This window comes from Somniosus microcephalus, chromosome 7 (genome assembly GCF_052327205.1).
Source record: "Somniosus microcephalus isolate GS21.2 chromosome 7, FLI_Smic_1.0, whole genome shotgun sequence".
Lineage (NCBI taxonomy): Eukaryota > Metazoa > Chordata > Chondrichthyes > Squaliformes > Somniosidae > Somniosus > Somniosus microcephalus.
Window position 1 is genome coordinate 36517617 of NC_140993.1, and position 17918 is coordinate 36535534.

Sequence of the window (17918 nt, forward strand, 5' to 3'; positions counted from 1 at the left end):
AGAAATAAAAACTTCACGGGAAAAGTGATCCATCCGTGGCTAACTAAAGAAGTTAAGGATAGCATTACATTAAAAGAAGAGGCTTATAATGTTGGGAAGAATAGTACAGTAGTAAGCCTAAGGATTGGGAGAGCTTTAGAAACCAGCAAAGGATGACCAAAAAATTGATAAACAGGGAGAAAATAGGAGTAAACTAGCAAGAAATATAAAAACAGATTGTAAGAGCTTCTACAAGTAAGTAAAAATGAAGAGAGTAGCAAAAGTAAACATTGGTCCCTTAGAGGCTGAGACAGGTGAAATTATAATGGGGAGTAAGGAAGCGGCAGAGATTTTAAACAAATATTTTGTATCTGTCTTCGCAGTAGATGATGTAAAAAGCATACCAAAAATAATGGGGAACCAAGGGGCTAATAAGAGTGAGGAACTTAAAGTAATTAATATCAGTAGAGAAAAAGTATTCGAGAAACTAATGGGACTAAAAGCCGGCAAATCCCCTGGACCTGATGGCCTTTAACCTAGGGTTCTAAAAGAGGTGGCTGCAGAGATAGTGGATGCATTGGTTGTGATCTTCCAAAATTCCCAAGATTCTAGAATGGTCCCAGCGGATTGGAAGGTAGCAAATGTAATCCTGCCATTCAAGAAAGGAGGGAGAGAGAAAACAGGGAACTACAGGCCAGTTAGCCTGAGTCATTGGGAAAATGCTGGAATCCATTAAGGAAGTGGTAACAGGGCACTTAGAAAATCATAATATGATTAGGCGGAATCAAGATGGTTTTATGAAAGGGAAATCGTGTTTACCAAATTTATTGGCGTTTTTTGAGGATGTAAGTAGCAGGGTAGATAAAGGGGAACCAGTGGATGTAGTGTATTTAGATTTCCAAAAGGCATTTGATAAGGTGCCACATAGAAGGTTGCTACGCAAGATAAGGGCTCATGGAGTTGGGGGTAACATATTAGCATGGACAGAGGATTGGTTAATGGACAGAAAACAGAGAGTAGGGATAAGCGGGTCATTTTCCGGTTGGCAGGCTGTAACTAGTGGGGTGCCGCAAGGGTTAGTGCTTTGGCCTCAGCTATTTACAATCTGTATTAATGACTTAGATGAACCAACCAAGTGCAATGTATCCAAGTTTGCTGACGATACAAAGCTAGGTGAGGAAGTAAGCTGTGAGGAGGACACAAAGAGCTTGCAATGGGATATAGACAGGTTAAGTCAGTGGGCAATAAGGTGGCAGATGGAGTATAATGTGAGAAATTGTGAAGTTATTCACTTTGGTAGGAAGAATAGAAAAACAGAATTTTTTTTAAATGGTGAGAAACTATTAAATGTTGGTATTGAGAGATTTAGGTGTCCTCGTACAGGAAACACAGAGTTAGCATGCAGGTACAGCAAGCAATTAGGAAGGCAAATGACATGTTGGCCTTAATTGCAAGGGGGGTTGGAGTACAAGAGTAAGGAAGCCTGGCTACAATTGTACAGGGCTTTGGTGAGACCACACCTACAGTACTGCACACAGTTTTGGTCTCCTTATCTGACAGGACATATATGCCTTAGAGGCGGTGCAACGAAGTTTCACTAGGTTGATCCCTGGGATGAGAGGGTTGTCCTATGAGGAGAGATCGAGTAAATTGGGCCTATATTCTCTGGAGTTTAGATGAGAGGAGATCTCACTGAAAAATATAAGATTCTGAGGGGAATTGACAGGGTAGATGCTGAGAGGCTGTTTCCCCTGGCTGGAGAGTCTAGAACTAGGGGACATAGTCTCAGGATAAGGGGTCGGCCATTTAAAACTGAGATGAGGAGGAATTTCTTCACTCAGAGGGTTGTGAATCTTTGGAATTCTCTACCCCAAAGGGCTGCAGATGCTGAGTCGTTGAGTATATTCAAGGCTGAGATAGATTTCTGGACTCGAGGGATATGTGGATCGGACGGGAAAGTGGAGTTAAGGTCAAAGATCAGCCATGATCTGACTGAATGGTGGAGCAAACTTGAGGGGCTGTATGGCCTACTCCTAATTCTTATGCTCTGTTCTTGTAATCTAGGCTAACACGCCAATGCAGTGCTGAGAATGCACACATTGGTGGAGATGTCACCTTTCAGATAAGGCATTAAACCTAGATCGCAGTTGCCTGCTTTAGTGATTCAGGTGAACATTAAATGGCCACGGCATTACTCAAAGATGATCAGTAAGTTCTCATGGTGTCCTGACCAACAATTTTCCTTCAACTAACACGATAGATTAATGTCATTTTTGGCATTGCTCTTTGTGGGATTTTGCTGTGCAGAAAATGGCTGCCACTTATGCCTACGCAAGAAAAGTCACGGCACCAGAAAGTACTTAATTGTATGCAAAGCACTTTTAGACATCTCTGCGTTGTTCTGAAGCACAAGGTAAATGCAAGCCTATAAAGCAGCTCTGTCCTGGTTTAGTCTTGTAGGTGTCCCTTTAAATTAGGCAACGTACATGAGATCTTAAAAAGCCACTTGCAGCCTCAATCCACTTTACTACATATGTTGCAAATTTTGTTTTAAGAGTAAGTCTAATATGATTTTCAAATATATACAGACTTTGTGAATGGTCCAGTTATGAAAATGACACCTTGTTAGTTTCTGAATGAGACTAGCAATTATGAATTTCATAACAAGCCCTGGCTATAAAAGGAATGAACAGATAACAGACCTTACATTGTATCTGAATCAAACAGAGAGATCTTCATAGAGAAGCAGGCAGATTTTAGCTGGCTCCCACAACTCAAAAAGAGACGAGGAGGAGAAACAGTTGTTTATATAGGTGCAGGTTAGAATTTAGATTTACTACCTTGTGTTATTTCCCTCTTCAGATGTTAGAATTTCTACTTCTATATTGTTTTTACACATTTGCTTGTTAATTGCTTATTCAGTCACATATTGCCATCCACAACCTTATTGTGGATGATTGCATTGATATCATGGTTTTGATAGAAACTTGGCTCATAAGTGGTAACAACTTACCCTTTACTGAAGTCTTCCCACCTGGTAATAATTACCACCATCTGCCTCACCCAGATTGCCCCAGTGGTGATGTGGCTGTTATCACCAAATCACACCTTGGTCTCTTCCCCCACTCTTCCATCAAGCACCTCACCTTGCTCCACCCCTCTCGTGTCTCTCCTTCAAAATCCTTTTCTCCACCATCTCCCTAAGCCTCACGCCAAGTTTCTCACGGAGATATCCCCTCTACTTTCCTCCCTCAGCCTCTGCATTGAGCGATGACGCATCCTCGATTTCAATCTCCATCTCAGTTCACCTTCCCTTCAGTGGTCAGAAGTTGGTGAGCAGAGCTACTTGCATCTATCTGAGGGCACATGCATACAGTTCTGCTCTTCCAGACTGGAAACCAATGCAACAGATAGTATAAGACTACACTGTTGGCTTACAAAAATCCAAAATGCTATTACCTGTACCATGAAAGTAACAGTAGGAATTAAGCATTTTTGTTTACTCAATATGGAGTGCAAACTCTCACCAAAGGGATACCCTCCCCCACTTAGGTAAGTATAGAGAGATTAGCCACAGGTCAGCAGAGTCCATGAGTAGAGATCATCATTTACACAGAAGGGTACTGGAACTGATCGGATTACCAGTATAGAGTACTGTTAAGATTCCTGTTATTTGCCCAGCTAGGGTTACCCTACCTGTTAGAGCACCAGCTTGCAGGGGTGTCTGAAGCCAAGTGGGATGAATCCCAGCTCCCCAATGACAGGTTTATCCCAACAGGTAGATAAGGCAGTTAAGAAGGCATATGGGATACTTGCCTTCATTAGCCGAGGCATAGAATATAAGAGCAGGGAGGTTATGATGGAGCTGTCCAAAACGCTAGTTAGGCCACAGCTGGAGTACTGTGTGCAGTTCTGGTCGCCACACTATAGGAAGGATGTGATTGCATTGGAGAGGGTGCAGAGGAGATTTACCAGGATGTTACCTGGGCTGGAGTGTTTCAGCTATGAAGAGAGACTGGACAGGCTGGGGTTGTTTTCCTTAGAGCAGAGAAGGCTGAGGGGGGACCTGATTGAGGTGTACAAAATTATGAGGGGCACAGATAGGGTAGTTAGAAAGGAACTTTCCCCCTTAGTAGAGGGGTCAATAACCAGGGGCATAGTTTCAAGGTAAGGGGCAGGAGGTTTAGAGGGGATTTGAGGAAAAACTTTTTCACCCAGAGGGTGGTTGGAATCTGGAACTCACTGCCTGAAAGGGTGGTAGAGGCAGGAACCATCACAACATTCAAGAAGCATTTAGATGAGCACTTGAAACGTCATAGCATACAAGGCTACGGACCAAGTGCTGGAAAATGGGATTAGAATAGACAGGGCTTGATGGCCGGTGCAGACACGATGGGCCGAAGGGCCTCTTTCTGTGCTGTATAACTCTATGGCCTAGAAATTGGGTTTTGGCGCAGCGACGGCTTTAGCGCTGGAAGTTAGTGCCGGAGCTAAGTCGCGCTGGGCGGGCCAAAAATTCACTACTTCTGCGCCCAAACGGCTGCCGGCGCTGCTGAAAGCTGTTAGCGCCTGAAAACTGGCGCTATGCGCTGAATTTCGGCGCTATTCCGGCACTGCGGCGCCCGCTGCGGTGCGGCAGGTTCGGGAAGTGCAGGCCTCCTCCTTCCCTTAAGGAGGAGCTGCCTGCACCCGGTCGCGGCCCGCGATAATCTTTTTAAAAATGAGCCCGGCACCTCGGACAAGTGCCGGGCTTGCTTCTGTTCCGGGGGGGGGTGGGGGGGGGGAAGTCCGGGGAGGGAGCTGCGGCCAGGCGGGCAGCGGGAAAGCGGCCGGCCGCCGCGGGGCCTTTAATGCGCCGGCGCAACGTTCTGTAAGGCACCTCTGCCAGAACGTTGCTTGCGGCTGCCACGGGCGAGGCGGCCGCAACTCAATTTCCGAGTTCGGGCGGGTTACCATGGCAACCGGGGCGCAGCGCTACCGGCCTAACGCCGATTTAGGGCCCCTGTCAATTTCAAAACTGGCCATAACTTCGCCGCTAGGCCCTCTAGCGCCTCAAAAGCGGCGCTAAGGCCAGTGAATTTCTAGGCCTATGACTCTATTGGTGAGCTTGGCTAGCTAGCCATGGAGTACTGCAGACTACCGATTAAAGTATCAGCTGACCATGCCCACTTGAATTGATGCTCAACTTCCATCGCCAAGCATGTCATCTTACACCCACCTTGACCCCAAAGAGATCCCCACAGGAGGATAATCACCAGTTGGACATGGGATAATTGTGGGTATCAAACCTTGCTAAGTGGACAGCAGGTACCAGCAGCTCCTCAAACAGCATGGCGAGTCGCACAACTCACCATAAATTTGAAGCAGCAGCTTGCCTCCATGCTATATAATCTTGGTAGGTACTGAACTCTGCATATCTGAGTGAGTGTTCTCATACATAACAGTTCTGGTCTTCCAGACTGGAATCTTCCTGCTTCCCTATGAAGATCTCAATATGTTTGACTCAGTTACACTGTAAGGTCTGTTGTCTGGTCATTCCTTTTTACAGCCAGTGCTCGTGGCTTTTTAAACTATCATACACAGCATCCAAGGTACTGTCTTGTAGCAACTGTTGTCCCAAGAATCAGAATTTTGTCATCCACCATGAAACAGACACCTGCCTTGAGCATGGCAGAAAGACACCTGTAAGGCAGCTGGTACCAAGGTGTGTATACACCTTAATGTTCTACATGTCCAAGTACTGTTCTGAGTATGAAGATTATCTATCACTCCGTAACCTACATCATGGTGCAAGGGGCTTCTGGAAAAAGATGGTGCCTGCATGGGACTCACTCCCCCTTCAGTCTATTCAGTGCAGGTTGCAACCCCCACTGCCTGCTGCCACTTTCTCTTCTTGCTACAAATCCACCTCACAGCTTGATCCTGGATCTTGCACATGGGCCAGAGAAAGCTTCTCCCTGCATAAACAATGAAGGAGAAGGGTTTGGGTGCATGTCCTATATGCCATGTTTAATTTACCAAAGCACTGAAACAACCCAAATCAAAGTCACAAATTACATGCTGTGTGACTGCAACCGTGGTAAGCTATCCCTCCTCTGCCTTCTCGACCGGTCTGGTTGACCAGGTCATCCTCCTGCAACACCTCTCCTCTGTTGTCCAGCTGAGTGGGGCTGCCCTCGCCTGGTTCCATTCTTATTTATCCAGTCATAGCCAGAGAACCTCCTGCAATGGCTTCTCTTCGAGCTCCCACACCTTGACCTCTGGAGTCCCCCAAGGATCCATCCTTGGCCCTCTCCCATTTCTCATCTACATGCTGCCCCTCGGCGACATCATCCAAAAGCACATCGTCAGGTTGCACGTGCAAGCTGACACCTAGCTCTGCATCACCACCACCACCTACTCTCGACCCCTCCACTGCCTCGGTGTTGTCAGGCTGCTTGTCTGACATCCAGTACTGGATGAGCAGAAATTTCCTCCAATTAAATATTGGGAAGACTGAAGCCAGTGTGTTCGACTCCCACCATAAACTCCGTTCTGTAGCCACCGATTCCATCCCTCTCCCCGATCACTGTCTCGGAATGAATCAGACTGTTTGCACCCTCAGCGCCCTATTTGTCCCTGAGCTGAGCTTCCGATTCCACAGCCGCTCTATTACTAAGACTGCCCATTTCCATAATATCGCCCGTCTCCGCCCTGTTTCAGCCCTTATAAAGTTGAAATTTTATTCCAAAACTCTCCCGGTTGGCCTCCCATCTTCCACAAAATATAAAATTGAGCTCATCCAAAATTCTGCTGCCCGTATCCCAACTTGCACAAAGTCCCGTTCACCCATCACCCCTGTGCTCGCTGACTTACATTGGCTCTCGGTCCACCAACGCCGCAAATTAAAAAATTCTCATTCTTGTGTTCAAATCCCTCCCTGGCCTCACCCCCTCCCTATCTCTGTAAGCACCTCCAGCCCTACAAACCTGAGAGAACTAAGGTGTTCCTCCAATTCTGGCCTCTTGTGCACCTCGACTTCTTTGCTCCACCACTGACGGCCGTGCCTTCAGCTGCCCAGGACCTAAGCTCTGGAATTCCCTCCCTAAACCTCTCTGCCGTTCCACCTCTCTGTCCTCCTTTAAGACACTCCCTAAAACCTAGCTCTTTGACCAAGCTTTTGGTTACCGATCCTAACATCTCCATGAAAACAGATTATCTGGTCATTTATTTCTTGCTGTGGGACTTCACTGTGCAGAAACTAGCTGCCATGTTTCCCTATGTTACAACAGTAACTACACGTCAAAAGTACTTAGTCGGTTGTGAAGTGCTTTGGGACATCCTGAGATCATGAAAGGCGTGATGTAAAAGCAAGTTATTTCTTTCTTCTTTCACCTTCCAAGATGGCTGAAACAGACACCTCAGAACTCTGGTCTGATGCTTCAGTGCTGTACTGAGGAACTACTATCATTGAAGCCCCTTCTACTTGTTGAGATAGACATTACAAAGCCCACCTTTAATACCCATCTAAACACTGCAGTTCTCCTGGTGTCCTGGTTAACATTCTTCTTTAATCAACATTGGCAAAAATAGATTAACAAGTTATTCATCTCACTGCATTTCTGTGGAATCTCGCTGTGTGCAAAACAGGTGTCAGCCTCGTCCACACAACAACATTCACCGCATCTGAAAATAATTCATAGTATGTGAAATTGTTCGAGATGTTTCCGAGAGTGGTGCTATATAAATGTTATCAGGGTGCAAAGATAGAATCTATTTCATCCAGACGAAAGCACTATAATTCTCAGATTATGAGAGGATGCCCGTCGTTGTGTAGTCATGGGGAGATGCTGGATCAAAGCCAAGTACTTCTCCAGTGGGAAGGAGGTAAAAATTCAGCGGGCAAGTTTCCCAGGCATTCACCCAGCCGAGTTAGAGAGTAGCTAAAGCAGGCCAACCTGCCATTCTTTCACGAAAATTTTATAAAAAGAAAACTAACATTCCACAATATTAAATGTTTAATGCTTTTGATTCCAATTCATTTTTAGAATGACTACCACCACCAGAGGTTACCTGAAAACTGCACAAGTGTGTCCTGATCTGCATACAGTCCATCACTTCAGGCAGTACAACTTTCAAAAATGTAGCACAATCAATGGAAGCTATTCACCAAAGAACAGGCCATGATTTTTTTTTAATGCAGTAATTGAACCAACAATGAAAAATAAGAAAAAAATAAACAGAACATTTATTTGAAACAAGGTTGCATGATAGACATGGCAGATGCTATAATGCACTATTTGTGTGAGGGTTTGTTTCATTCAAATGAAAGTTTGGATCATGCACATGCAGCATTCATTATTAGTTTCACCACCACACACTCCATGCTGAAGGAAAATCTATTCAAGTATTTTTCTTTTTAAATGTGTAATTTTTAATTCATCTGACCAGTTAAATTGCTCACATTTTCTGTCTAATTTAACATGGAAACAACAAACAAACCTGCTCCAGAACTAACATTAATAAATCAATCTAGGGACACAACAACATAAGAGTACAATGAAGCAGGAACAAGAAAAGACTGCTTTGCTTGTCCAATTCTGCTTCTGGACCTCCGGCCATTGATCACCATTTTTCGACTTCAAACTCAGACATCTCCTTACTGAAGCAGAAATTGATCTGATTCTCTTTCAAATGCTACAACTGAACTAGTAATTACTGTATCTGACAGCAGTCTTTTTCATAAATTAAAGACCCTATATGGTCTAAGTTATTGCTTTGGTTGTGCAGACTAATGTCGTCCACATTTTGGCTTCTGTCATCGTTACAAGATAAATGCTTGCAACACTTGAAAATAAATGTAAACATTAAGCTTCACCACCTCCTTATTTTTAAAAAAGTTTTGGTATTAAAGGAAATCATTTCATGAATATGTACACACACCGGGAATATAGTCTTAAAATGTATTCTATTCAAATTCACTCTTTTTTTTGGCTCCATACTGTCCTTAAGATGAAAGGGTTGCTATTTTGGCAAATAGATAGCCACCAGCATAACTCCATGGTGGCAGTCAGCAGACATTTTCCAGCCAATATTTTTACCCCTGCATTTAGGGGCCTCTTCCCCAGAAAGAGGCTCGATCTTGTGGTCCACTGAAGAAGGGACCTATTGTGAATATGAGGCAAAACTGCCATTTGAACCTGATGTCTCCTAATGAGATTCCACTCTCCCACTGGAGCTACTGGGCTACTGTTAACATCAATCTTCTGACTATATTGCTTTTAACTTCGTCATAATGCTTTAATTTCTGAATTACTCACTGGACTCATGTAAATTCCTTGATGCACATCACCGAACTGTCCCTCTCCAATGCAGCGCCCCAGTTCGATCCTCTCCCTCTGTATCTCATAATCCCTGGCTGCAAAGAGTGGAGATTAAATAGATATTGATTCCACTTTAGTGACAAATTATTCTTGCATTTCCTTTTTTTTTAAATGAGAAAAGGTTGCACACTAAGTGACACACAACTCGACACAATTATACTCATCCAACAGGCAGCAAGCAAAATAATCAGACAACGATTAAGAAACAGTTTCATTACCTTCATCTATCCCATAGCTTTCTGCATTGCAATTGGGAATAGAGGAGGAAAAAGAAAATCAAAAAGCAGTATACATTACAATTTCTGCAGATAAATATGTAACAATGCAATTTATGTTGTATGGTAGTGCAATGAATGCTCAATAATGGGTGAAACCATCAGTTTTTCTGTGCAGAAAGCTACAAAAAAACTTAAAGAAAATAATAATTTAGTATAAAAATGTATATATGGAAAAATTCAAATAATCTGAACGATTATCAAACAGTGATATTCTCTCCTCACAAATTGATAGGGGAAAAGATTGGTATTCAGCATCATTTACCCTTAAGTGACTCTTTTTGTTAAATTTATGAAAATTTAGTTAAACTGTGGGCTTGTGCACTGACTAAATATATGCTAGAAGGGAAAGCTTTTTTGTGGAATAAAATACAATAGTAGAAAAAGCAGCAACCATTTATTGCAGCCAGATAATAAGAACATAGCACAAGGTCACGACATTAAGATTTTTTTTAGTTCTAGCAATTAACTTTACCAACAGAAAATCTTCCTAATTTGTCAAAAAAAAACTATGCATTTAAATAAATCTGATCACCAAATATTAATCGAATAGACACTGCATTAACATGAATGCTGTAATAACTGCAGAATTAGTGCAAGGGTACATCCATTTGCATCTCTTCCAAGAGAGCGATGGATTTTTGGATACTAAGGTAATCAAGGGATATGGGGATAGTGTGGGAATGTGGAGTTGAGGTAGAAGATCAACCATGATCTTATTGAATGGCGGAGCAGGCTCGAAGGACCGAATGGCCTACTCCTGCTCCTATTTTTTATGTTATGAGAGAAAAAAATGAAGTCTTCACAATTTGGATCAATGTCCCTCTCTTTTGTTTTTAAGGACTCACTCAGTGGTACAGAGAGTTATAGCACTGCCCTTTCATTTCAGAGATCTGGGGTCAAAGGAGCAAAGGGGAAATAGTGCTGCATCAAAGAAAGCATCAACATTCATTTTAACTGTAACATAGAATAATGCATTTAACCAATTTACATTGCAGGCACTTGGATTTTCCTTGGTTTGTATGCAAAACGTTAATTATCTTTATTCATCAGGAAAGTCTATTTTGCCGTAATGTAAAAATGTGCCCAGAGTAGCCTGCAAAGAGCGTTTTGCAATTTGGGGTACTGGACCATATGATGGCCTTACGATTGATGTATTTGTGCAGAGGTTTTCAAACAGGCGTCATCAAGGGGTATGAGGACACATGCGTTTTATCCCCCAAATCCCAAGATTACCAGTGCATAGTGCCAAAGCATCATTGACCAAAATGCTCACGTCTCGTCAGCACCCCTTAATGCCCTTTGGTCGTCGGCAATGGTCCTCAGGTATGTCAGGAGAGGGGTTTGAGTTATGGCGTGGGGCAGGGGGAAGGAGAGAGGGGTGATTGCTACTTCTGTGGAGTGGGAGGAGTGCTCCTGCTTCTCCTGGCTCCAAAGAATGGGTTTTGTTAACAAAAACATTTTTGTGCAAATTGGTTACCGCGTTTTTTAAAAATTCATTCATGGGATGTGGACATTGCTGGCAAGGCCAATATTTATTGCCCATCTCTAAATGCCCGAGAAGGTGGTAGTGAGCGGCCTTATTGAACCACTGCAGTTTGTGTGGTGAAGGTACTTCCACTGTTAGGTAGGGAGTTCCAGGATTTTGACCCAGCGATGAAGGAGGAACAGCAATATATTTTCAAGTCAGGATGATGTGTGACTTGGAGGCGGTGGTGTTCCCATGTGCCTGCTGCCCTTGTCCTTCTCGGTGGTAGAGGTCATGGGTTTGTGAGGTGCTGTTGAAGAAGCTTTGGCGATTGCTGCAGTGCATCTTGTAGATGGTACATATGGTATAGCGTTTCATACATTACAACAATGACTACACTATAAAAGTACTTAACTGGTTGTAAAGCACTTTGGGACGTCCTAAGGTCGTGCTGAGGCTGTGAAAGGCACTATATAAATGCACGGCTTTCTTTTTTCTTTATGTCCTCCACTTCTTCCTGCCCCCTCTCCTTCATCGAGCACCCATGCCTTGCCCTCTCCACTGCCAACGTGATCTCAAAATACCCCCATCACCATACTTATCTACACTCAGCAACATCCCCTCCCCCCAATAATCCAACATGTGGCCAGTTGGCCACCACTATCCTAATGCTACCGTACCCTCTCGCATACCAGGGCTCCCCCAATTACTGCAATGTCCAACACCCCTCTGGGCCTCTGCCACTTGAACTAGACCCTTATAGCTCTTTCCACATCACAAGCGCTGTAACTATCCCTCCAAGTGGTCCGACATGCCGCAAACCCTATCGCAGTTCTCCTAGACCTTTGCACCCGACACAATACCCATGACGAGCTCCCAAATGACAGGACCACCTTCCCAATACTACAAACTCACATAAACCCTCAAATCCCCCATTTTGTTACATGCAGATCCTACAACCTACCACCTATTTACCTGCAACAACTTCCATAACATCGAGTGTTTTTTTGTATATAATGAGTTAAAATTAATTTTAGTTAAATTAATTTAATAGCAGTCATGGATTTTGTTTCTATGTAAATATGCACATATTTGAGCCTGAAAATATCATAGAAACATAGAAGATAGGAGCAGGAGTAGGCCATTTGGCCCCTCGAGCCTGCTCCGCCATTCAATGCGATCATGGCTGATCATCCAAATTCAGTACTCTGTCCCTGCTTTCTCCCCATATCCCTTGATCCCTTTAGCCTTAAAAAATATAGAAACAACAGCACTCCTACTTTGTAATAAAAAACGAACTTATTCAATCACTGTAAACCAGTGGCTCATACACTATACACTATATAATATAAACGACATACCTGCCACTTCACTGAACACCACAGGCAGTTAAGCATATGTGTAAAGAAAAACATCCGCCTCCCCTTTTTATATGAACTCATTGGTGTGCACTGACCATGAAACCTGAGCTTCAATCAGCCATTGATATTTGCAACTACAGGAAACTCTCTTCTAACCGGCACCTAAATATCTGGAAATCTCTCTTAACCGGCAAAATTCAGGAGTAGGTTCAGGTAAGTTTTACTGTATATTAGTGGCCGTGTAACCGGGGTTCCTGGATCTGTGGGCGTGTAACTGGGGTTCCTGCACCTGTGGCCGTGCAACAGGGACGCCTGGATCTGTGGCCGTGTAACCGGGGTTCCTGCACCTGTGGCCGTGCAACAGGGACTCCTGGATCTGTGGCTGTGTAACCGGGGTTCCTGGATCTGTGGCCGTGTAACCGGGGTTCCTGCACCTGTGGCCGTGCAACAGGGACGCCTGGATCTGTGGCCGTGCAACTGGGGTTCCTGCACCTGTGGCCATGCAACAGGGACTCCTGGATCTGTGGCTGTGTAACCGGGGTTCCTGCACCTGTGGCTGTGTACGGGGCTCTCGTACCTTGGCAAGTATACCTCTCTGTAATCCGGACTTTTTGATCAACTGGCACCACGCCGGTCCCGTCGGTGCCGGATAAAAAAAAGTTTCCTGTAATTGGCTGCTGCTAAGCATGTGCTTAGTAGGGACAATCAGATGTATGGCCCACAGCCTAGCAGCCTGTTCTGAGCACTCCTAACCCTGACCACATCATGAGTGGGAATAACTACCCGCTACTTCTGAGTAAATTTCGAACAAAGTAGGACTCAGCAAAATTAATACCAGCAATAAGCTGACTGCGAATACACTTCAATTCCTAAGAATTCAATAAGAAAAACAGAAAATACTGGAAATACTCAGCAGGTCAGGCAACATCTGTGAAGAGAGAAACTGAGTTAACATTTCAGGTCGACAACCTTTCACCAGAACTGGAAAAGGTTAGAGATGTAACAGGTTTTAAACAAGTACAGAGACACGGAAAGGGGAGAGGTGGGAAAGAATAAAAGGGAAGGTCTGTAATAGGGTGGAAAGCAGGAGAGGTTAAATGACAAAAGGGATGATGATGCAAGATGAAAAGGAGGTGTAAATGGGAATATCAGAATCATCAGCAACAGCTGCCATCCGAGAAAATGGGGGCAGAGGTTCTGATCGGAAATTGTTGAACTAAATGCTGAGTCTGGAAGGCTGTAAAGTGTCTAATAGAAAGATGAGGTGCTGTTCCTCGAGCTTACATTGAGCTTAATTGGAACAGTGTTGGAGGCCGAGGACAGAGAGGCAAGAGTGGGAGTAGTCCAGAGAATTTTTAAAAAAGACGACCGGAAGCTCGGGGTCACGCTTGCGGACTGAACGTAGGTGTTCTGCAAAGCGGTCACCCAATCTGCGTTTGGTCTCCCCAATGTAGAGGAGACTGCATCGTGAGCAGCGAATACAGCATACTAAATTGAAAGTAGTATAAGTAAATCACTGTTTCACCTGGAAGGAGTGTTTGGGGCCCTGGACGGTTCAGTCCGCAAGTGTGACCCCAAGCTTCTGGTCGCCTGTCATTTTAATTATCTGGACCACTCCCACTCTGACACCTCTGTCCTCAGCCTCCGACACTGTTCTAATGAAACTCAATGCAAGCTCGAGGAACAGCACCTCATCTTTCAATTAGGCACTTTACAGCTTTCCGGACTCAACACTGAGTTCAATCATTTCAGATCAGAACCTCTGCCCCCATTATTTCAGGTTGCAGCTGTTGATGATTCTGCTATTCTCATTTACACCTTCTCTAGACCCATCTTTTGTTCCTATATTTATCCCATTACCATCTCCTTTTGCTTTGCACCATCACCCCTTTTGTTATTTAATCTCTCCTGCCTTCTACCCCATCACAGACCTTCCCTTTTGTTCCATCCTCCCCTCCCCCTTTCCTTGCTTCTGCACTTCCTAAAAAAACCTTTTATCTCTAACTTTTTCCAGTTCTGACGAAAGGTCATCGACCTGAAACGTTAACTCTGTTTCTCTCTCCACAGATGCTGCCTGACCTGCTGAGTGATTCCAGTATTTTCTGTTTTTATTTCAGAGTTCCAGCACCTGCAGTATTTTACTTTTGTCTAAGAATTCAATATTTTGAGATAAAGAGACAGTTACAGGAAGAAATACACATGTAATATTTTTCTTTCTAGCCATGAACAGGTTCGCAGGCGAACAAATGATTACATATAAAGATTAAAACTGCACATGCTAAAAATCTGAAATAAAACGAAGAATACTGGAAATCAGATGAGGTCAGTCAGCATGAGAGCAAGTAAGTTGCAGCCAATAGTCCCACCCAAAAGATTAACCTCACTTTATCATTCAGGCACTGACCGACTTACTCTGCATTTTTAGCTTTTATTTTTAACTTATGATGGCTCATGGCTATTGCTTGTGGCAGAAGCAAGCATACAACAATCGTGCACTGTTCCAAGGGAGTGGTCTATCACTTTTTTTTCTCCAGAGGGAATTCGGGACATCAAAACATTTTCTAGTGGAATGTGCGGCAATATTGATCTGTCTCAGAAAGTTCATCAATACAAGTAATTAAAAGAGTAAATAATCTGGTAAACCACTGAGAAGAACAATAAGGGATTTTTAATCGTCCCATGAGCATGTAGTTTTTTCACCTCTATCACTCACGGTCAGTCAGGTTTAACATTAGATGGTACTGTAATTTAATACTTCAGAACAGAATTGACAGTATATATTATGGAATACGATACCTACCAAAGTTCAGTTAACAACTGTAGTCAAATCTACTCTTATGCTTCATAGAATCTGAACTACTCAATTACTTTAGTCATAAACAGCTTCCAAGCATCCATTATTCATTCATCACTGACCACTGTGATACTCGGATGAATCACTGGAGAAATTCATTTATGCTCAGTTCTCCCATGATCAACACTCTGTATTACTTCAATACCACAGTGCTAGTCACGCAACAATGGTCTTTCATATTTTAAGGAACTGTGTGTCCAGAGAAAAAAATATGGAACAGAATAAAGGAACCAAATAGCACGCACTTTGTTTACTTTGGACTTTGAAAAGAAACAAATGTTAACAATTTATCAAACGTCAATGCATTAAGTATTAACAAAACTAACTGGCAGCGAGTAATTTCATTTAAACCACATAAGTTTCAAAAAGTACTCCATAAAAGAAGTAAACAGATTCTTGAAGATTTTGCTTTTGAACCAGTGACTATGAAAATGAATGGCACTTTCTATACAACAGCATTGTAAATATTCCTAAACAATGTCAGAAACTATTTTTCAGCAAGTTAAGTTTTTTTCCCACCATCAATCCAACCAGCATTTGGACATCAGCTAACTCGGAATGCTTCAGATGAGACACACATGTATACAAACTTGATGCTTACACAAATGTTTACTATTCGACAGACGTCTAAATCTGGTCCACATATAGCCATTACACAAGAGTGAACATACTTACTGGAGGGCATGGTATATGTGTCCTCTTCATCTATGATCTCCGCGTAGTCATCGGTTTCTGCAAGTGAAGAACCACGCATTTTAGCTGAGTTGGCTCAAGGCACAAACCGTTTCTAATTAAACTTAGACACACAGCATAAGGAAGGCATTAAAAGATGAACATCCCTTTTCCTTTTAGACACAGCTGAAGCCCACGCTTTAAAAAAAAAACTACTCTTAAGTTTCACTCAGCCCCTATTACAGAAAGTGACGTCTGCAGACAGCCAGAATGCCAACCCATTTCTGGAGAATAAGATGACATCATCCAATCACAAGTACAGCTTTGCCTCTCAGAAAAGGGAAGAACAGCAAGTAGGGGGATGACCCCTGATGGGATGGAAAAAGCATCAATAAATCTTTAACAAAATAGGAAAGCACTGACCTATATCTGAAACACACTGAAGTTTAATTAAGGAAACTCAATGTACAAGGTCTGCATGCCACAACAAGCTCAAAAATTGCAAAACCCTTTCTGCTGGCCCCCTGTGATTTACATAAAATGTCAAGGCTCTATCTGGCCAAAGTTATTATCGAGCAGTACAGCACAACGGAAAACAAAGGTGGTCTTTGCCCAGAATTCATTTCTAAAGACTTCCCACACAGTGAAATTTCTGGCCTTCTGCCTTGTAACTATGGTTAAAAAAAAGTAGTTCACTTGGAACATTTATTGTAGTTAAATATCATATAACTTAAAAAAGATATTTGCATGGATTTCCTTGAAACACTTGAAAAAAAAATATACATTGTGCAGTGTTTCAAGATTAAGTAAATGCATTTATTACCCCCGAAAATTGAAGTACAAAATCTGTCACTTGATGTGCCTCAACAACTTGCACTTAAAAAGCTGTTTCAATATACTAAAACGTCCCAAAGCACTTCAGTCGAAAATAATCAAACTCAAAGTGAATAGAATGGCAAGTTAGGGGTAGTAACCAAAACAAGATTGAAGAGCTAGGTTTTGACAACGTTTTTGAAGGAGGGGGTAGCAAAGCATGACTAGAGTGGTTTAAGGAGAGCATTCCAAAAAAATGTGACCGAAATAGTCGATGGCTCTGCAGTCGAAAGTGGAAAGAGGGAAAGCAAAGTGAGTCAGAAGAACAGATGGCACGTACAGGAACAGTACTGAATGAGGTGGTAGAGCTAGAAAGGGGCAAGGCCATGGAAGGATTTGTAGACAAGAACATAAGAAATAGAAGCAAGAGTAGGCCATTCAGCCCCTCGAGCTGCTCTGCCAGTCAATAAGATCACGGCTTTTTTTTTTATTCGCTTATGGGATGTGGGCGTCGCTGGCAAGGCCAGCATTTATTGCCCATCCCTAGTTGCCCTTGAGAAGGTGGTGGTGAGCTGCCTTCTTGAACCACTGCAGTCCGTGTGGTGAAGGTACTCCCACAGTGCAGTTAGGGAGGGAGTTCCAGGATTTTGACCCAGCGACGATGAAGGATTGGCGATATAGTTCTAAGTCAGGATGGTGTGTGACTTGGAGGTGGTGGTGTTCCCATGCACCTGCTGCCCTTGTCCTTCAAGGTGGAAGAGGTCGCGGGTTTGGGAGGTGCTGCCAAAGAAGCCTTGGCGAGTTGCTGCATTGCATCTTGTAGATGGTACACACTGCAGCCACGGTACGCCGGTGGTGGAGGAAGAGAATGAGCTTCTCGAGTGTTGTTGCAGCTGCACTCATCCAGGCCAGTGGAGAGTATTCCATCACACTCCTTACTTGTGCCTTGTAGATGGCGGGGAGTCAGGAGGTGAGGCACTCGCCGCAGAATACCTAGCCTCTGACCTGCTCTTGTTGCCACGGTATTTATGTGGCTGGCCCAGTTAAGTTTCTGGTTAATGGTGACCCCCCCAGGATGTCGATAGTGGGGGATTCGGCGATGGTAATGCCACTGAATGTCAAGGACAGGTGGTT

At 43.5% G+C, this 17918-nt stretch overlaps 1 protein-coding gene across 17 annotated transcripts in view; it reads right to left on the minus strand.

The window, feature by feature from the left end:
- Positions 1–17918, minus strand: part of LOC147114610 (focal adhesion kinase 1) — a 630568-nt gene that overhangs the window by 162871 nt on the left and 449779 nt on the right. For 12 of the 17 annotated variants that reach the window (XM_085992416.1, XM_085992409.1, XM_085992408.1 and 9 more), the window contains 3 exons: positions 15975–16031; positions 9560–9580; positions 9279–9376 (listed from right to left, as the gene is read on the minus strand). In XM_085992416.1, coding sequence (XP_085848542.1) covers positions 9279–9376; positions 9560–9580; positions 15975–16031 — 176 coding nt within the window. The remainder of the gene's footprint in view (positions 1–9278; positions 9377–9559; positions 9581–15974; positions 16032–17918) is intronic. The other 5 variants (XM_085992424.1, XM_085992410.1, XM_085992415.1 and 2 more) reach the window with 1 other exon arrangement.